Genomic DNA, 21,429 nt, shown 5'->3' on the forward strand with positions numbered 1-21,429 from the left:
TACCACCTTTCTATTATAATTTTTTCATACTTTTCAACATTCTTACAAGTGTCAAAATCACTGTTTTACCCTTGTCGCGCACCCAGACTTTTAAACTTCAACAATGAAAATAATGTTTAAAAATGTGATTTATTTGAAAACTACTAATGTGCCTGAATTAAGTATCAGTAAAATAACTAAAACACATTATAGTGTTTAATGTAAGACAGCCATCAATATTATTTTTTATCCAAAATATATCTGTCGCACAGTATCATGGTCATTTCCACCACAGCACTGTAATGTCCCCTTAAAAAAATTCTCTGAGAGATTGTATGGATGGTTTCTATGGCAATGTACACTGACATCAGAGCACATGTTGGACATGGAGGGAATTTTCAATTTCATCAACAACTATTGAAGAAAAATTAAGATAAATGTTGCTCGATCAGTATATATATTTATTGCACGTCATTTCCAAACATGTTATACCTTCATAGGTGTTTTTTTAAAGTTTTTTTTTTTTAGTTGAGTAAGTGTATTTTGCATACATGAAATCCTAAGTATCAATTCAAAGCTAATCAGTTAAGCTAGTCTGCATTTTTTCACAAAATACTGTAGAAATGTCATTTCCACCACCATCATTTCCACCACATTATCCTCTGTGGTGGAAAAGAAAGTAGTGTGGTGGAAATGACATTTATGCTTAAAGTCCAAGTGATATGGATTGTGAGAGTAGTTATTTTTTTAATATTACATATTAAATTAACATTAATCAACATTAATAATATAATTAAATGTTATATTCCATTTATTTATATTTTTTTAAGATGCCACGTAAGACAGCAGCAGAAAGGTCACAGGCCTATAGGGACTAAATACATTTTTGTCATCTATTATTTGATGGAACTTAGATATTGGCTTTTAGACTACACTACAACCAGGGATGGTTTTGTTTAATGACAGTTTAAGAAATGTTCCAATAAATGTCTACTGTTTCTATACATTCACATTAATTTGTTGTCATTTCCACAACACCCTGTCATTTCCACCACCAAAGACATTTAAAAAAATTATTGTAAAAGTTCTCAACACACATAAAAGAAATCTCCACAATTTAAAAGGTCATGATCCACTTTACATAATAATTCAAGTTATTTATTTTCTAAAAAGCCCCTACCCAAGCAATATTAAATTCCAGATGTAGCAGGTGTACAATTCAGCAGTTGGTCCTTAAGAGATTGAATTTATTTAATTCATAAATGTATGATTATTGTGTATTATGGAAAAAATGGTAAAACATAGTTACAAAAAGGGTCTCAGATAGTTTTAGAGTGGTATAAGTTATTTATAATTGAATAACAGTTGTATATTGAGATGTGGTGGAAATGACATTTGTTCATCGCAGATCAGAAAAAATGTACAAAATTAACAATTTGCCTTGTAATCTAAGTTTGTCCTCTTACAGATCTTAAAACTAGACAAACTATTTTAACTTATGAGACTGTGTTAGGTCAGTTTTGAATAACTTTTTTTTTTCAAGTTCACATGGCTAAAAGTGCACCTAGTTGAAGAATCGCAGACAACTGGAGTATTCTCTTTCTCTTTATCAGACACAATCTACATCACCAGCAGCAATATGGTGTCACGTCCTTTTTTTTCAATCTTTTTAAACAGTGTTTTTTCTGCATATCAAAGCTGTGACATGTGAGTCTAGTCAGGAGATGTTTTGGTGCTTTATGGAGGGAACAGGGAGTCTTTGTGCAGGGTTTTCAGAGGTTTTCATGGCCGCTCACTGGGCCATAATCAGAGCGGCATTGTGCTCTTCATGAGGATATCTAGCAGCCGAGTGACCCAATAAGAAACAAAAGAGAAGGAACACAACGTCAGTATTTCCACACCACTTCCATAAACGCCTCACCGACCTCTTCCCGTAGCCATATCCTTTAGAATGAGCTGTTCTCCGTCAGGGAAGTTTTTCAGCTGCTGGAACAACTTACTTCCTCTGTGCATGTTAAATCATAAATCCTATTCAGACAGAGAGAGGGAGAGGGAGAGAGAGACTTCCTACAGCTTGTGTTTCCACCCTACAATAGTTTCCTAGATGGCAGATCCAGACTCAAAAACAGGATGGGTGAAGTAAATCTTAACAGGTCACTTAAAGAGACATCTTCCTTTACTGCTGCGCTGGACAGTGTTTTAGTGATTGAGGGATTAGATTTTCTTATCCTTGTATAGCTACTGTATGTGAAAATAAATGCACATTAGATGGTTCTTTGTACATCTTATTTGACATATTAATATATAGGCAAACAAAAAAAATGGGATAAAAGCATGTAACAATAAAGGTGAAATCCTAAAATGAAATTCAAGCATGATACAATATACAAATTAAAGTAAATCACAAATTGGTCCCTAATTTTTTTTTTAAAAATACAACAACCTGGATTATAGGTTAGAATAACAAAATTAGTAAAATAAATATTGTCTGATAGCCTAATTATCCTGAGTTGTTTTGTTTTGTTATTTTGTCAAAGAGCTGAATTTAAGACACTGCTGTGAACTCAGATGCACCTTGATCAGGAGGAGAGAGGTATGTGGCCCTGACTGCCTTAACCCCGCCTGCTTTTCACACGCTGATTGGCTGAGGCTTTCCGATACGTACCTTCTATTGGATCACTGCGTTGTCAGTTTTTATCCTCCGGCTCTGAATGCCGCACGGCCGGAGAGGCGTGAAGATAACGGAGGTTGTGCGGGACAGCGAACATCGCTGGTAGATACGCGGAAGACGCGCTCTGATATGGTAAGAAACAAACGGGTCAAATTTACTGCCGCTTCTGTTGTTGTTGTTTTTTTATATTAGGTAATACAGAGGGGGAGGGAACTTTACATTTACAATCACGTGGTTAAAACCCGACAACAAACAAAAAACTGAAGTTGCTGCAGGTTTGTAATGGTAACGATTTTATTTTATCAGTTAGGCTATATTACTAACCTGACGACTGCTATAAAACTTCTCTTTTCGTCAGTTTATTGTCTGCAGAAGAAATAGATCAGTGCTTTGCAGGGGGATGTCTGTCCTGTCGTCGTTTGTCTCCAAATCTAGACGTTTGTGTTAAAAGCACTGTGTGTGTATGTGTGTGCGTGTGTGTGTACGTGCTATTTGGAGCTGGAGTAGCTGGATAGTATTTTTTACGCATGGGAATAGATTGTCTTTGGGCGCAGCTGCCGGTGAAGGTGCGATAATTGGATACGAATCTCGCGATGATCAAACCAATTAGCAGACCTGCAATGAAGGTTCTTTGTCCGCTGAGGGAGAGAAGAGAAGAGAAGAGAAGAGAAGAGAAGAGAAGAGAAGAGAAGAGAAGAGACAGAATATAAAATTCACCTAAATCTCTGCATCACCAGCCAGTGAAGTGACCCTTATCTTCTTTGCACAGTCTTTGGTCCATCTCCTGTGCAGCCATGTGCAGTGGCTGAATAATTCATAATAATGGTAACAGACTGGAAATCCTTTAAGTTATGGAATATTTATACACCCATTATTATGTATAAATATGCATGAGCGATAGACTGACCATCCCATCCCATTATATGCACCTACTCTGTCAGCAGTTTCCTTGGATGAGAAGTGGAGATGGGTAGAGGTCATTACAGGGAGGGAGGAGGGCTGGTAGGTGCAGCCCCTGCCTCAGGAATTAACATAAACATTGTTAGATTTTTATGTAGATGATGAGTCCTTTAGACAATTTGGGATTTTAATCTTTAACTGTTTAAGAGTGATAAGTGGAGCGGCGACGTGACTGAAATTCAAAACAACTGGACTCCTAGCCTATTTCTTTCTGCCCAGTTGTTCATTGTTCAGCTGAAACTCTGCCTCACTTCCCGCAGTCACTTCCCAGTCAGACAGCTGTAGTCAGTACTGGGCAGTCTTGTTTCCTGGTTTTTGTGGTGACTGCCACTGCTCATGCAAGCATTTTTTTTTCTCTTCTTTTTTTTCCCCAAGACAAACTTCAGTTCAAATACAAAAAAAAGGCAAAGAGATCATCGCCTTTATCATGTGACCAAATGATTCACTGCAACTCCATAGCATAAAGATCTCAGAGCTTTGAGCACTGGGGAGTAAAAACACATCAAATCAAGTGGCCTGCAGGCTCTGTCCCTGCAAGTGGTGTCATGGTGAAGACACACTACAGTCACTGCATAATAAACCACTTTCTTCGTCAGCTGGTTTATGGACCATTAATGAGAGGGGGACAGTTTTGCTACAATGCATGAGAACCTCAATGATTTTCAGTGTGCATTACACTTTAGACACTGGGTGGCACCATTGCAACATCAATGACATGTTTATATGGCCAGTGTGACAGCTGTCATAGAAACAAGTGTTTACGCAAAGACTACTGTATGTTACAGTTAAAACAGATGAGAGAGTGTTACTGCACTTTTACTAGACTTTTTTCATATTTATATCTTATTTTAAAATTCCCTTTTAAAATAATATCTGACTTCATCATAAAAAGTAAAACTCAACAGTAACACTTTCAAGTTAAACTTGAGATAAGACAAATCTATTAGTGAATACAACATCATTATACCTTGTTCATTAACACAGTAACAGTTGTGTATTAAAGACTGAGAAAGGGGAACAGCAAATCTGTAGTTTGTGTTCAAGAATCAGGAAGTTTCATTTAGTTTATGTCTTTGCTGGTATATTGAGGTTTGGGGGTCATGAGAGCTTCTGTCTGTAGGACAATACTCAGTAAATACTCAATACTCTGTTACTAAATGTGTGTTAGCAGAATAACAGAAGAGAATCATTCAAGTATTTGGGTAAATATCATCATGTAAATATTACAATTCAAGCTTTTTATGTATTTAAGACTAAGCCTCTTTCTAATTATTGACATTCTGTAGGGTAGTGGTAGTAGTGGCACTGTAGATTATTGAACAATGAAGGAGGTACACATAGCCTACTGCTCTCATATAAGTGTAGTGCTGTTTAATTTTTTTTTATAAAGTATTGGATTATGTGTGCTGAGGATTTTAAGGAGAGTTTCTGCATGCCACACAGAAGCAAGACAGTTATCCAGACAGCTGGTGCCATATCCCCTCAGCTGGTATCCTGTCTAATCCCATTAGAAATGAAAAATTCTGATGGGAGCTTCAAAGGAGCCTGGAAACGTTTAAATGCACCAAATATGGGCAAATTCCTTTCCCAGCTCTACCTGAGACAAAGGCGTCTTTGTTGAGCCGTTTACTTTCACTTTCTGTTTTCCCGCCGTGTGCTGTGAACTCAGGATGATTTCATGGCAGTTTAGCAACAGACCAGTTCGATTGTTGTCGTGGGAAAGGACAAGTGGACACACGCGGTGGTTATACAATATCTGTTCCCCAGATCGATGTGAGAGCAGGGCAAAAGTGGGCAGAAGTGTGTGTGTGTGTGTGTGCGCGTGTGTGCGTGCATGTGGGATCTATTGTGTCACATGCTTTACAAGAAATCTCACAGCTGCTTTTCATGAGCCGGCCATCATAAAAACTCACTTTCAAAGCCTGTCACGCCGTCCGACAACCTGGATGAGCCTGTTGTGCAACACCAGACCTCAACCTGAGCCTGTTCATCATAAAACATTACAACCTATGACAGACACAATCACTGGTGCCTTGTTTTCCAAAACACCTCCAGCAAATGCTCTACATTAACTAGTTTCCTCTGTCACAGCAGTGATAAACTCCTGTTACAGCTTTGAGATATTTGTACAGATGTTTTCACTGAGATATATTTGCTCAGTGTGTCACTGACTCACATCCTGTAGTTTATTAACCAAAGCTGAAGACAGTGGGTTAAGTGACCTCTCATATCCTGTTAAGGAAGTAATTGTGTTTTTAAATCAGAGCAAAAGAAACAGAACACAAGGCTCCACCATTGTTCAGATATATTTATTTTAAAAAAGACACAATCTGTGAAGAAAATTCCCATATTCGTATAAAAATAAATAACCAACATAGTGTTCACTTAGCTTTTACAGGTGCGCTGATCTACACATAAACAATATACTGACCATTTGATAGTGTTTTAGAGCTAAAACCTAGCTTTAAAATAAAACATCTGGTGCTTCAGTCATTTGCACAGGAAAGCCCCCCACCGCTGGCGAGTAGAAGAGCAGTTCAATTTACAGCCCGGACAGAAATTCAGGGGAGCTTGACATCTCGTCTGTGACACATCTGCCTGGAGTTATGAGTCCACAGTTTGGCAAGAATCGGTATGTGCCCACTTCTGTCCAATGCAGTAGCTTCATTTCATTTGTCAGGACGGCTGATTATTGCGAGTCTGAGGATGAAGCCTGCGAGTGTTGGCCACCGCTCCTCAGTCGGGACCGTCGGCGCTGCCCGCCTCTCCCTCTCCCTCTCCTCCTCTTCAGACACAGTTTCACATCACGGCCCAACTTGTGAGCTCTAGAAAACACAACAGAAGAAGTGTAAATTTTAGCATGGAAGTAGAGCTGGGAATATGCTCCTGTAATATTAGACAATGTGGGCTAAAACCAAAGCTCTCAGCTTGGTAGATTTAATAATGCATTAACAGCTTATATAGGAAAAGCCAATAAAAGTGCCAAGAAAATGAAAGCCAAATTTTGGCACTAATACAAAAGTCAACACAATCGGATTACCAGCGTGCCAGAGGTAATAGGTGCCATGTTAATACAGGCACTGGCTTGGCAACAACTAAGATATTGTTGGCCATAAAAATGGGTGGAGCCCTTCTTTACCACAGTAACATGAATATTCTGCAGTCTGTTGTTGCCAAGTACAAAGGTCGTTGCCAAACTAAGTAACTAACAAACCTAACTTAACAATAAAAGGATCCTCTGCTTTACAAGTCTTGGTATCCCTTTGCCTTCTAGAAATCAAGGTTTTCAGGACATGTCTACAGTTTCTACCTGTAAAGACGGTGTGTTTGTCCTACTAGTTAACTTTCACTGATGCTCACCTATTCCAGCAGCGAATTAGCTGTTTTCCCATCGGTGCTTCTGGATTCAGACACACTTGTTCATTGTTTCCCTTTAGTGTCACTCTAAAAAAAACACATGGAAAAAAAAACTTTGAATCACATTTATCTTCATTTGTGTGTGTGTATGCATGAATGTGTTTGTCTGCAGGATGTGGCACTCACATGACTGTGATTTTGCTGCAGCTGGGGCTCTTTTGGTAGACTGTGAGGTCTTTCAGTTGCCCCCTGACGCCTGTTTGTGAATGTGGGCACATGCATCTTCCCGGGACATACGTGCTCTCCGACTCTCTCACTGCACACACACCATAACAGGATTATAGGTTAATTAGAAACAGCACAGCCCAAGCAGGGATTAAGTTACTGCAAGTTCACACGTTGAGAGTTTTGCCCAAACAAAACAACAATCCAAATTTTCCCTGTATCCTCATTTAATCGAAGAAAAACAAGCAAATATAAGAAAAAAAGATAAATTTATAGGTTCTTACCTGCGATCAGGACGCAGCAGAGGCTGAGGAAGACGAGCTGACAGACTGACTTCATGGTGGGGGCAAGCTGAGCGTTGACTCTCTCTGAGCCTGTTGAGCCACATGTTGCTGCTTTATACTTGTGCTCCTCCCCCGCTTTCTTTAGCGCTGGGCTTTCCAAACCAGGAAATTCCCCATGGCACCTCTCAAAATCAGGACGCGCAGCCACCAGGATGCAGGGATCAGGGACAGCGTTTCCCTACTTTTTCTAGAGGAGACTTGACACCCTGAAGGACACAGTGATTAATGGTTTTCACCAAGCATTGAATAAATTAAACCAAAAAGATAGCAGTTGTGCACTCTAAGACTGCACCAGTGAGACAACTTTCTCTTTGCGTTTCTTATCATTAGTTAAGTGCTTGTCAAGTGTTAAGAAGAGGCTGCACACAGAAACAGAGTTGTCCTTGAATGAGACATGAAGACACAGTGTCAGTTTCCAGGCTTTGTTCGGCTTTGCCGCAACGACACGACATCTATCAGTTTGTTGGCTCCCGGTCAACAAACATCATGTGATTTCTCCTAAATGTCCATCCCTGCACTGTAAAAGAAACACTTTCGAATACTCAAATTGAGTCAAAATGAAATATGATAGCATATGAGATTCACATGCAAAGTGAAACAATGTCATCCTAATGTTATTTTTAATGGTTGTCATATTTTTGTGCCACAGCTGCACTTGAGACAGAATGGGTGAGCGTCAGACCTGCGTGAAGCTCAGTGAAGAGAAACTTATACCAAAGTAAGTCCTTTTAGTAATTACATACAATAAGGTAAACTCACAAAAGCCATTGCATGTATTGAATTTCATCTTTGCTGCGATCGTGTGAGAGCCGTGAGAGCTAATCTTTCCTTTGTGTCCTCGTGTTCACACTCAGGTCTGACGTCTTGTCACTTCTGAGGACCTACAACTGTTACCATGAGGGGAAAAACTTCCAGCTGAGGACTCGTGAGGTAAGAAAAGAAAGATAGCTCGGCTGCACAGAGGTCACCTGGTCACCTGACAGGACAGGAGATGCTGCAGCTGGAGGAAATAAACATGGGGAGTTACCGATAATTCCTTGGCAGTGAGAGTGCGTTGTGCACAAATCAAAACTGGAACCACTTTGATCCCTAGACAGATAACCTGAGACCAAACATGCCTCAAATATGGCGACAATGCTGGGGTCAGTGCACCTCTGCAATTTCTGGCTTCTTGTGCAACTTACCAAGGAGCTGGTAAACCACAAAAAAAACCTTAACCACAAAAGGAAAATGGAATTGGATGGAGGGAGAGGGAGTTGTACATTTCAGTCATATGTACTCACTGCTTAGCAAAGCAGTTCCACGGTAAACGCCTGCTGTCGTGGTTTGTCTGTGGAGATGTTTGTAAGACTTAGAGGTTATTTGTTTGATAACTATTCTGATTTTTTGGTCGGGAGTTCCCCTTTGTGTTCGCAAGCAGGTTTTTGAGAACAGGATCATATCTGTCTGAGTGTGTGTGTGTGTGTGTGTGTGTGTGTGTGTGTGTGTGTGTGTGTGTGTGTGTGTGTGTGTGTGTGTGTGTGTGTGTGTGTGTGTGTGTGTGTGTGTGTGTGTGTGTGGGCAGTACATAGCAGGGTGGTCATGGTCTGTCCCTCTTTTCTGGTCCCCTCCGCCAGCCTCACTCCATCGTCTCACTCTGGGAAAATCCCCCCATGTTCACAGGCCTGATGAACATACATGCAACATACACATGTGCAGTAAAAAAACACCAGACGTCATGACATTGACTCAGTATCAACTGGAAGTTAAAGGCGCAATATCCTGAACCTCTACAACAGATTTAGACAGAAACATTGTTCTTGGATGAGAAGTTGTTAAAGTGAACTCATAACAAAGAATGACTCAACAACATAATTATTTACTGCTCAGCTGAAGATTTGACATGGAATTTGGCTGCTTGTGGGTTTTTTTTTTTTTTTTACTTTCAACCAAAACATGTTGGGTCAATCACTAAACGGATTCAGCTCAGACTAGAATCACTTCAATCCAATATATAAATACTTGAATATATATTCATGTATAAGTGTGATTATATAATGTATATAATATTATTTTTAAAAAGGCTATTGTTGATTGTACAGTACATTTCATTTCACATTAATTGCTCAAGTTGTCCAATGTTCCAGTTTGGAAAGAAAGGTTGAAAACAGCAAACAAGGACAATTACGCATTCATATAAGCATTCATATAATGCAAAACATATATCTAATAATATTTCATTAGTCTTCAAATATTAGCTATAAAACAAATCAGTGTTTCAGTTCAGGCACAGTATAGTAAATAAAATCTGTCCAGTGTGGTTTTAACAGAAGCGTTGTAAAAAAATAAATAAATAAATAAAAAAATGCCATCAAGACTGCATTGTTTGATCAGTCTAGTGTGATTAGATTAGAGTGATGCTGACAAAAATTAAAACTTCACTCCAGCTGTAACGCTACACCAGCACAATCTGATAATCTGGCCGATGTGACTGTTGAAATTTCAACAGTCAGTTGAAAAACACAAGTCTGTTCTTGCTCCACTGTTCAAATAGTTCACAAGTTGAATCTGCAATGACTTTTTTTCAGAATAAGAGTTTGTTCTTGGCCTTAGAGACAGCAGCTGTCAAAACAGTGGCAGTGTGATAGACTCGAAAGCTCAAGAAGAGCAATGTAATGTTACAGCTGGTTTCTCAACTGCTTTTTCCGTTGTTGAGCTCAAACTTTTATAAACAAGGACAAGAAAACACTTTGTGAGTTCATCATCAAAGTCAATTCCTTCATTCAGTGGTGGAGAGGTTAGCATGCTGCAGCCCCTGGTATCTCTGTCTGATTATGTTGAGGTCCCTGAGGTTTCTCCAAAATTTTCCGTTAAAAGGATTTTCTTGGGAGTTTTTCCTCAGTCCATGCGAGGGTCTAGGCTAGGGGCATGATGTTGTTATGATGCCATGTAGAGCCCTTTGAAAAAAACTGTTTGCAAAAATGGGCTACACAATTAAAATGTCCTTGCCTTGCAAAGGGAGTGTATTTGGTACATAACATGCTGACAATGATGGCAAGGCAACGTAAGAAACATGAGAAAACTTCCAAATTACCCCTTTAAACTGCCAAGAAAATTTAAATTTGAACATCAACATCATCAGCAGCATTGTCTGTTTGTGAAGATTATGTGATATGACCCAAAAGCTTCAAAAACTACCAAATTAACTCTCTTGTTCCCGTATTGTTAGAGTAGGATGTGACATTGCCGTTCCCACATGCGATTGAAGTCGAGGCAGCTCTTGTTAGTGTTTCCCTGATGCCGAATGCTAACAAATCATATCCTTCTCTAACTTCAATCATCTCTTAAAACTCACTTCTCCTGAAGGCACCTCCTCTCCTAACCCTGTTATCCTCCTAACCAGCACTTATTATAAACCTCTTCACCTGTTATTCTTTCTTTATTGAATAAATGCAGTACTTCACAATCTCCCAGTATCTCCTATTGCACTGAGGCTTTAGTGAAGTGAGGTCCCTCACTTGTAGATCACGCTGGACAAAAACATCTCCCCATGAGTGAGCATAATATAATGTACTGAAATGTAATGGGGGATATGTTGTAATGAAAAGGTCCTCCTGCCATACTATGTTAATAATATGTTAACAACTGTAATGTTGTGTAGAGCTACACTTAATGTAAATTCTTCTTGTTTTTTGTGAAATGGATTTATACATTCATGTACAGTGACATTGCTAGACTTCGTAAACCTCTTAAACCACAGAGGGTGAGACTAACGTTTTGTCATTACTGACTCATTAGGTATTTTGTGGATATGAGGGACAAACATATTACTCAGCAGTGAAATTCTTGGAGTTGAAGCTGGCATAAGATGAAATCAGGAAACTCATTATGAACTTGATGACAACCAGCCATTTTACTTGTAGCCTACCATAATTCCCAGACAGAGCTTCATTACGGCGATATCTATCTGACATGTCTGTGTGTTTGTTTTAGCTGTCGGGCGATTGTTTGGAGTAATGCAAACAGGTTTTGTGTAGGAAAAAGTCTGTTTGCGATTTGAAAGGATTTTTTAAAGATTGTGTCATGGTTGTGCTCTACAGGTGTAGTCATGTGATAAGTAGGCCTATTAGTCATGTCATGACATTGCACGTCAGGTGATTGGAGGTTTAATGCCAGTGTTGAGGAAAAAACATGTACCGACATATACTCCTTAGAGTACAACTATGTTATAAGTCAAAAGGAAACTTATCTTGATTTCTGGAGGCATCTTCCTCTTTTACTGCTCACACAGCAGAATGTTCTCTGGATCCAGGATCAATTCACTGTCGTGCTAAAGAGCACTTCAGCATGGTCCATAAGTTCACAAAGGGCTAAACCTTGAATTTGAAGCATTGCCATTCAAACAGTTAAACCCACCTCTTACCAAATAATGTGGTCACATTATACCGTGGTTAGCTGAAACATTTCAGTCTGAGTCAGCTCTGGGCACTCGAGTAGCTGAATGTGTTTTACTGTACTTGGCTGCGCTGATGCCAAATATCAATATGTGTGTGTGCAGCTCCCTCTAGTGGCAGTATCAAGCATTTTTCAAGCAAAACAGTCCTCAATGCAGCACCATTGATTACCACTAGAGGTCAGTGGCATGTTTTGTTCTTCAGATTTGAAAATCACTGATAATAAACATTAGTATGGTTGGTCAGTGAGGACTGTAACATAGGATTCACATTATTTTAACAGTCCTCATCCTGTATGGCTGTCATGGGTTTCATGCTCTGTTAATAAATTAATCTGATCGTTTATCAAAAGATGTAAATATACCGTATACAGAAATATTTGATGAGCCGAATAGATTTACAAAGCACAAACTTATGATGTGATAAAAGTTGGGTCTGGTGGAGTGCAGGCATGGGCGCATAGCGGACACGGGGTACACGGAGGACATGTCACCCGCACTTCAGGGTCATTCTATGTCAACTCAACCAGAGTATGGCAACTTTAGTTTAGATTTTGACATTGTATATAATTTTTAAAGAGCTAAAGTCGGTTTCCTGGTGCTGTTCTGTTTGTTTGTGTGGTTCTTTAGCTGCTAAGGAGAGGTGCAATTGAATGCAAGAGGATGATAAATCACTCAATAGACCTTCGAACAATTTGTCCCCCTCACTTCTAAAATGATGGCTACGCCGCTGAGTGCAGGTGCACATGCGTGCATGAAATTAGCATTTAGTATTACAACAATAAATTTGGGCAGAGCTCATCAGCCGCCTGCCAAACTGCCTGACAAATGTAAACACTCAGTGAGGTCGTATCCAGAGACTTTGTTTCCAGTCTGCACAGTTTCCGGAAACTTTTCCACTACTGCTCCACTGCACTACCGAGCTGTGTTCACACAATAAACACAAAGTTACAAGTCCAGTTCCCTCACAAGAATTTAGTTTCATACCTCAGGGAAAACAAGTAGCTACATTACTCACATGGCATGAGTTTGAATAACAGGATAATGAGGCAGAAGTAAACTACACCAATGAAATTTAGGTAAGCATAGGATATTGCCTTTTAAAATCTGCCAGGCACTAAAAAAGTACGCCTCCCAGCTAAGTAGAGTTCATACATCCAGCACCACCAGCAATTGCAATAAATCCTGAGGAATCTATTCATAATTAAGATATACTTGACATATGCTCACACTGAAGTGGAGTCAATCCATAACAGCTTTTCAACCAACTAACTGTAGTATAGCATATTTCAATTAGCCATTAAGTTTCCGAGATGAAAGAAAATATTAAAAATGTTTAAGTTTAAAGTCCCCAAGGTAATAGTTTCAAAATCCTAGAGATTCAGTTTATGACAGAAAACGGGAAACAAACAGAAAATCATCACCTTTGAATATCTTGAACCGGGAAATACCTGACACTGGTCTTTTGTGTGATAACTGATTTTTAAAGATTAAACAATTATTAGATTTGTGGAGTAGAAACAGCAAACAGTAAACATATTCATGGTTATTTAAGTATTTTTATTACAAAACATAATCCTTGACATCTTTACAAAATATTAATGTAAACATGTAGACTTGAGTCCTCAGTGCATAGAAATAAATAGATCTTCTTCATTCGTGAGGACTTCATAAGTGAGTCCCATGAACCAGCGCTCTGTTTTAATCTCCATACACACAGCAGGTCCTTCCAGCCAGATTTATTATGAGATATTCCACCAAAGTGTCCACAGGACGCGCAACCGCGTCTCCCTTCAAGTCCTTATTTGGCCAAACAGCCAGTCCATGGGGTCTTTGCCCTTGTTGTCTCGTTCTCTGCCCATCTTCAGAGATAAATCCTCTGTGCTGTTTAGACTCAGGCTGGAAGCTCTGGTAGTCCTTAGTGCGCGGGGAGACCCGCGAGGAAGTGAAGCTGAAACAGACAGCTTCATCTGAGCCTTTGAGAACTGCCGTAGCCTGGGGGACCTCTGGAGTCTGACGGGGCCGCAGCTCGGGGCCTCAACGGGGCGAGCAAGGGCCTGAATACTGGTCATGTAGTCCTCAAGAGACTCTGGGCCCTGGGTACACAGGGAGGATGTGGGGGGGACAGGCAAGTCCTCCAGCGTCTCAGTAATGGTAGGTAGGAGAGGCAGAGAAAGCAACAACCGCCTGCGTTTCATGCTAAAGTGGGAGAGGGAAAAAAAACAGTTAGTTAAATATTAGGTAACTAAAAATAAATTTTGTTTTAAATTTTAATTGTCTGTGCTAAATTAGTTTTTCATATTGTAACAAGTAAATATGTAAACGTATTATAATTCCTTAGTAGGTACAGCTGGATTGTAATAAAGAATAGCTAATAATGGAAACAGAAGAAGAAGTATTCTCACCTTTGCGGCTTCAGTTCTGAGTCCGACACGCAGAGCGAAGCAGAGTGATGTCTAGTCCGTTCAGTTGATCAGTTGAGTATGACTGGACCAGAGCGGTTTCCAGGCTTTATAGAGGCACAGTGCAGCAGAGTGATTAACCACAGCTGCCAAAAATAGCCCTGCTGACCTTACTCTCATCTGCAGTGTGTGTCTGTGTGTGTGTGTATGTGTAAGGGAGGGTGTGTTCATGCCTGTTCAGGAAACTCAGGAGTGGCGGGTCAGCGAGGTTCAGTGGTGCAGCTGCTCCGACTGTTTATGTTCCAGAAACAATGAAGCCCTGGGAGCCATCTGACACACCTCCAGAAACCTACTTTCTGCTTCTTCTCCCCCGCCCGCCCTCTCTGACATTTACATTAATTTAGGAACATATCAAAATTATTACCACTTCATTTTGATTCCCCCGACTGTATGACAAGAAATACGTAATCCACAAGTTATCCATGCGAATAAAACCATTAACAATCTGGATTTCACAGTCCACAGTGGTTGATTGTCCATGGAGAAAAACAGTTTTTCTGCCTATATAACCTCTTGTACAGCTTTACTTTTGGGGGGATTATTTAAATGAAACACATTTTTCTGTCAGGCAAATTAATCATGAAGTACAAAAAGATTTTGTACATTTTACATACAGTATTTTGTAGGCTACATATTTTGGCCTTTCAGTCTGTGGTTACTTAGCACTGAATTCATCTTTCTCTGTTGAGTGTGATGTTTTGTTCCTCAAGAGCCAGACAAAACTGTTCATAAATAATTCATCATCTGACCAGACTGAGGCCGAAAGTCTGTCTCACATCCCATGGTACTGCCACATTAACTATTACAGTAAATCCAACACACTGTGCAGTAGGCCTATATTATTTACAAAGTTGCATAATTGTAATCACCACATTTGTGATTCTTGTATAATGCTTTACCCAGACATATCTTTTTATTTGTTTACCAAACAATTAGATTACTTGGATTTAATTTTAAAAAAGCACCACAGGGTAACCAAATTTCCATCTGGAAATGCATCAGCTGATCAGACTGACATTTGTGGATTATTATGAACAGGGCTTCATTGTATTATCACTCAAATGAGATTTAGTCATTAGATACAGTGTTTACTGATGGTGTGATGGTAATCTATCTGTCAAAGTGATTACATGTGTTATGTGAGGTTACCATTACATTTATTTGTGGCTCAATTGTCAAATTTGGACAAAAAAATCAGCTGTGCGACCTCATGCGAGAGGCCAATTTGTTTTGGTTGAGCATGTAAACACTTTTTCTCTGTTCTCAGCTGTGTGGACGTTTACAATTTAATTTTAGAGTTTCGCTTTTGTGAAATCAAAACTGCTCCCTTGTGTGTACGTGACCAAAAGCAGCACAAGTTCCCTGTTCCCATTATTGCTGCCTTCTCAGACGTGACTTCATCCTTGTACTGTGTAAAAAAAAAAAAAAAAAAAAAAAAAAAGGGGGGGGGGGGGGGGCTTACAGGTTTTCTCCAAGAGGAGAGGGTTCACCGTGTTGCTGTGAGCGGCTGCTTCTGCACGTACACCTGATACTGAGCCACTATGGCAGGTGGCCAGCAGGATATCCCCCCTGACCATGACTGCTGATAATTATTGTTATACGTGTGTGTGTGTGTGTGTGTGTGTGTGTGTGTGTGTGTGTGTGTGTGTGTGTGTGTGTGTGTGTGTGTGTGTGTGTGTGTGTGTGTGTGTGTGTGTGTGTGTGTGTGTGCTATTGTGTACAGGAGGATGGGGAGCTCATCCTCGAGGGGTTGCTGAACATCTACTGGGGCCTGCGCCGACCAATCAGGCTTCAGATGTACGACGACAATGAAAGATTTCGCCTCAACTGGTACAAGAACCTTTTGCACACTGACACACAGATGCCTGAACAAACAGATGTGGAGCAGTAACATTCACAGTGAACTCTCACACAATAGCGGAGAAATTCCACATCTTAATAGTTTAACTCCACCCTGTATTATTTAGTTGAGGAAGCTGTGGAAACTGCTTCTACCTGATGACTGCTGTCATGATGATTTTTAATTAAGATAAGACAAAATAAAAGAATTTATCTCAGAAAACATTCAGATGAGATAGTGAATGAACCCTGAAAAAAAATAGACATAAAGAAAGGACATCTAAAAATCTCTCTGATTTGACACTTTTCATTCATATAAAATAAAATCAATATGTTGGGTTTTGGATATTAGGTCACACAAATCAATAATATATAGTATTACTGTTGGATCTGAATTTTGGAAATTTTAATGGTTTTCAGTTTTATTAAATTTTTTGACCAAAACAAGAATTAAATTAGGCTAATGAAGAAAAATGATTGTCTGAATAATGGAAATATCCATAATTGCAATGCAAGTAAAAAATGAACATACTGTAGTAGTGTGTAATGAAGGTAAATAGGCTCATTTAGAAAAAATAGGAGGGAGTACAGAGGAGGAGAGTTATATTCTTCACCTCATGTCTCAAGTTTTACATGAAATAATTGTTAAAGGTGATAGAAAATATGTTGTTAAGTTAGTTACTGCTAATGTTATATTTGCAAAACACATGGATGCATATTAAGTTTTGTACCAACAGTGAGCATGTTTTCCCTCTGTCTCCACAGTAACGACAGATCCTCTGTGGCATTTGCAAACAATAATTCGCTGGACAGAGAAACTGAACCAGCAGGTGAGTAATGGACACGTGCAGTTATTGTCACACATTCACAGTCACACTCACAAACACACCTGATGGATTACTGTAGATTAAACACACTCACACACACGCGCACACACCACAGTTACTGAAACGGATTAGAGCTCCACAAGTGCTTCATTCAGCGCTTCAAATGGAAAAAGGCTAGCTCACATGTTGAGCACAGATTATTGCAGGAGGTCAGATCAGATCACCAGGACTATAAATAATCAGGGCTGGATTTAGTCATGGGGCTGACATTGGGCTTTTTAAGAAGTTTTGTCAACTGCTGACATCTCAAAGATAAATAATTGAGATGGGATGTTCACAGCTTATTTACTCCCCCTGCTAACACAAAGCATTGGTTTGGAATTCATTATAGTTTTGTCACGTGATGATTTTACAGTAATGCTGTCCCAAAGGAATAAACACTCTGATTGAAAAACTAAGGGGGAATAATACAGCACATGTTTATGATATTAATTCTATTTTATTGTACATTTTTAACTTTGAATTACAGTAAAATAAAGTGACACTAACATAAGTGTCTTTATTAAAATTGAAACCATGTAATGTAACATGTGGTGATGTTGGTGCTTATCATATCAATGAATGTTCACATGTGAAGTGTTCAAAATTGTTTATTCATTATGGAGTGTACCATTTTCTTATGCTGAAACGAAAGATACGTGATGTAGGATGGCAGATTTTAGTCAGATATAGACTTTTCAAATAATATGATTACATTGAATATAGTGCCTATTGGCTTTAAAATTTGACTCAATTATTGATTAAACTCTATATAAGAAATGAAATAGGTAAGTAGAGCCAACATGCTCTGGCAACTTCGAGGAGAGAATAATAGATTTAACCATGGATAAACCAAGTGAATTAAGTTTTTAAGTCTCTTAAAAGAAATCTTAACTAATTCTTTCCATATTCCGTTTGAGTTTGTGCGACACATATGAAAAACAGCTGTTACACGTGTTAAGAGGGGTGTGTGTTTGTGCACGTGCGTCCCTGAGGTGGTGACATGGGTGGTCAGGAGGAAGAGGATTCTCCTCAGCTGCTGAGGACCAGGAGTGACGCTTCCTTCATGCGCGTCCAGAGGAGGACAAAGACACACACGGCCAGAGACTTGCAGCGATTGCGCACACACAGGTTCTCAATCAATGGACACTTCTACAACCACAAGGTACATTAAACAGAACACACACACACACACAAGTGCACACATTAATGTATCCCGTTGTTGACACATCTCCAGGTGCAGAGGGGCAGTGGTTTCCTGTGCGGGTGTGCCTGCACTTGTGCTCCGTCTCACAATGGCCTGCTGTAGGCTGATTTTATTAATGTGCTGCAGAATACAAGGTTACACTGAGTTCCTTCATCAGTTTCTCCTGGTGTGCGTGTCCTGACCTCATGCATGTGTGTGTGTGTTGTTTTTGAACAGATTCCAGCTTCAGATTGAGGGATTTCCTTTTTGTTTTAGATTTCCCGGTCCAAAATGTCCAAGGTGTTCAAGTCCAGGAATCCATGTTCACATCAAGGACTCAGCAGTGTTTGTAAAACTTTGTGTTCTCTCACTTACACGTTTCTTGCTTGTTTATTTTTCTTTCCCTCAGACATCTGTGTTTACTCCAGCCTATGGTTCAGTCACTAACGTCCGAGTAAACAGCTCCATGACGACCGGTCAAGTCCTCAACCTGCTGCTGCACAAGTTCAGGGTGAGCGACAGTGAGACACTGGTGGTGTCATGAGGAAAACCGAAAACAAGAAATAAAATGTTTTTTGTGTTTTTTAAGGTGGAGAATAATCCTGAAGAGTTTGTCCTTTATATGGTGCACGAGTCTGGTGGTAAGTCGTACATTTCACTGTGGTTTTCTCACCAGACATTATGCATTTTTTTGTGTAATTTGTGAGTGTGTATGTTTGTGTTCACTTGCTGTCTTGGACTGTGACCTTGTAGAGAGGTCCTGCCTGAGAGATGGTGAGTACCCGCTGGTGGCCCGGGTGCTTTATGGACCCTGCGAGAAAATTTCCAAGATCTTCATCATGGAGGCCGACCTGGGGGAGGAAGTCACGTATGATGTGAGTCTGGGCCTCCTGCCACCACTCCCTCTCCCTCTCATCTGTTTTACAATAAATTACTCTTTTTCTTTTTTATGTGTTGTCCTCTACATAGACACACAAGGAAACAATGGACCAATGACAGACAGTTGGGTTAAATTTAGCCAGATGAGGAAAGATATCCTGTTTTGGGACTGATGTAACAATAGACTAAGGTGATCAACAGTGTGTTGTGTCTGAACCGAGTGATATAAATAAAACCAGACTGTTGCTGGAGAGTTTTCTAGATTCTCTATAGTGAAATCTAATATACAGTATATAAAGATATATTTATATCAACACCGTAATAGAAGTTTAAATATCAGATCATCTGTCAGTGCTATAGATAAAGTTTTATCTCCCCAGGAATTGAAATATCCACCTATTATTTTTGCCATGAATGGAGGTGACTAAGATTTGGTTGTGCTGCTTTGGGTATTTAAAGATTACATTTAAATTATTCAACAGTAAAGTTTCTTTGCAGAATTAACCTTCTGGTCACTGTGGATGCACCACAGAACAAGCTGTTTTAGAGGAAGAGGGAACAGATTTATAGGTTGCCTTCTTCAAATTACTGTCATTTTGAATGTTATTTATTATTTTTAAATACAAATAATGTGATTTTTGTTTGTTCATAACCTTTTTTTACTATCTATTGAAAAGGGTCGCCTTGTGTTGCAGACAGTCAATGTAATCCATTAGTATTAATATTTTATTATCAATTTTTAGCTCTTTCATTCTTTCATTTTATTTGTGTTTATTTATTTATTTTGGACAAAGAAAAGAAGTATGAAGACATTTAATTGATGTGTAGCTCATTCAAACTTATGTCTGAATCTTTCTCTCCACAGGTTGCCCAGTACATAAAGTTTGAGATCCCTGTTTTAGACAGCTTCGTAGAGAAACTTAAAGAAGAAGAAGAACGTGAGATAAACAAACTGACCAAAAAGTAAGTCAACAATCTTTCAGGGTTGCAAAACTGGCTTCAGTCGAGACAAAGCCGGCTTTAATGACCACAGCTGATTTCATTATGTGAGGCCAGTATCTAACATCAAAACAAGGCTGCCTGTCTTCAATGAAGACTGTGTTTGTGTGAAACATTCATCACTCATTGTTTTCACTGACTGCATAATCATTTAACTCATATGACTGATATTTCAGCCCTTTAACCCTGTTATGTGTTTCTACGTGCGTATGTCTGTTTACTTGTAGCATGTGGGCTCAAACATAATGATTCATTGTTTTACATGCAGAGGGATATTTTACAGCTCGCCTTGCATGCACTCGTAACATCCAACACTGTCACTGTTGTCAAGACATTACATAAAAAGGCCAAAAACTGGGGAAAGGCCTCAAACTCATCAAATACACAATCCAACAACTCCAAAACGCTCTTGTGGACAAGTTGTGACCTGCACATTCAACGTTATTATCTCGTGGTTAATGTGCAGGTCACAACTTGTCCACCAGAGCGTTTTGGAGTTGTTGGATTGTGTATTTGATGAGTTTGATGAGGGAAACCAAGAAATCCCATTAGCCTCTGTAGCGTAGCTCTCAGCAGCTCGCCACTCGGCTCGACGGTTTTACAAATAGCTTGCACCGACAAATAAAGATAACGAACCTATCGATTATGGCAATGGGCCAATTTGCCAAAAAGGTTGAACTATCCCTTTGAGTCAATTCCACATACACCATTCCAACGCCATAAATACAAGCTAATGTGTAGTAATCAGCAGGTTGAAATAGAAATCTTGGTTTGGTCATGCAATGCCTACTTATAAAGAAAAGATAAATAGATGCAGAAGTTGTTTCACCATACTATTGGTCACTCATTTATGTCTGTATGTGAATGTATAATAGTAGCGGTCTTTAATCCTGTGTGCTTTCTCACCTCTGCAGGTACAGTGCTCTGAAGTCTATGATTGTGCACCAGCTCGAAGGCAGAGCTCACTCCGCCGACAGAGTAGAGCAGGCTGTGTACGTGTGAGTGTTTGTATGTGTGAGTGTGTTTGTGTGTGTTGGTGGGGGGGGGCAACACTAATGATTGTTGATTTGCTGTGGGAACATTTCCAGATAGTGAATGTAGAGGTTAAGGTAAAATAAAAGGGTAAAAGTAAAGGCTGCAATAGAACCATATCATGCACCAATGTGCTTCTACTTTTAGAATTTCATATCTCAACCGTTTGTATGATCTGTATTTTAATGTTATTACTTC

At 39.5% G+C, this 21,429-nt stretch overlaps 2 protein-coding genes and 1 long non-coding RNA gene across 3 annotated transcripts; 1 reads left to right on the top strand and 2 right to left on the bottom strand.

The window, feature by feature from the left end:
* The first annotated feature begins 2,686 nt into the window (after window positions 1–2,686).
* rassf4a (Ras association domain family member 4a) lies at window positions 2,687–21,228 on the top strand. The gene is made up of 11 exons (XM_083987686.1): window positions 2,687–2,782; window positions 8,186–8,254; window positions 8,391–8,466; window positions 16,154–16,260; window positions 17,035–17,099; window positions 18,131–18,300; window positions 18,731–18,832; window positions 18,911–18,962; window positions 19,075–19,196; window positions 20,066–20,163; window positions 21,114–21,228. The coding sequence occupies exons 2-11, from the start codon at window positions 8,202–8,204 to the stop codon at window positions 21,199–21,201; spliced, it is 933 nt and encodes a 310-aa protein (XP_083843812.1). The 5' UTR covers window positions 2,687–2,782; window positions 8,186–8,201; the 3' UTR covers window positions 21,202–21,228.
* Window positions 5,904–7,589, bottom strand: LOC310997756 (C-X-C motif chemokine 10-like). The gene is made up of 4 exons (XM_083987548.1): window positions 7,477–7,589; window positions 7,154–7,283; window positions 6,971–7,054; window positions 5,904–6,435 (listed from the first exon to the last, which is right to left on the bottom strand). The coding sequence occupies exons 1-4, from the start codon at window positions 7,529–7,531 to the stop codon at window positions 6,300–6,302; spliced, it is 405 nt and encodes a 134-aa protein (XP_083843674.1). The 5' UTR covers window positions 7,532–7,589; the 3' UTR covers window positions 5,904–6,299.
* On the bottom strand, window positions 13,510–14,445 carry LOC310997864. Its single transcript, XR_014595956.1, has 2 exons — window positions 14,374–14,445; window positions 13,510–14,167 (listed from the first exon to the last, which is right to left on the bottom strand). It is a non-coding gene; the product is annotated as an uncharacterized lncRNA (long non-coding RNA).
* Window positions 21,229–21,429: the final 201 nt, after the last annotated feature.

Source organism: Trachurus trachurus (assembly GCF_905171665.1).
Source record: "Trachurus trachurus genome assembly, chromosome: 15".
NCBI classification, from domain to species: domain Eukaryota; kingdom Metazoa; phylum Chordata; class Actinopteri; order Carangiformes; family Carangidae; genus Trachurus; species Trachurus trachurus.

Bases quoted from the DNA above. Each gene is read 5' to 3' on its own strand.
- rassf4a (XM_083987686.1), top strand. From the start codon at position 8,202: ATGGGTGAGCGTCAGACCTGCGTGAAGCTCAGTGAAGAGAAACTTATA. The intron at 8,467-16,153 runs GTAAGAAAAGAA...TATTGTGTACAG, and splicing joins TCCAGCTGAGGACTCGTGAG to GAGGATGGGGAGCTCATCCT. The intron at 18,963-19,074 runs GTAAGTCGTACA...GTGACCTTGTAG, and splicing joins TATGGTGCACGAGTCTGGTG to AGAGGTCCTGCCTGAGAGAT.
- LOC310997756 (XM_083987548.1), bottom strand. From the start codon at position 7,531: ATGAAGTCAGTCTGTCAGCTCGTCTTCCTCAGCCTCTGCTGCGTCCTG. The intron at 7,284-7,476 runs GTAAGAACCTAT...GTGTGTGTGCAG, and splicing joins CTGCTGCGTCCTGATCGCAG to TGAGAGAGTCGGAGAGCACG. The intron at 6,436-6,970 runs GTGAGCATCAGT...TGTGTTTTCTAG, and splicing joins CTAATTCGCTGCTGGAATAG to AGCTCACAAGTTGGGCCGTG.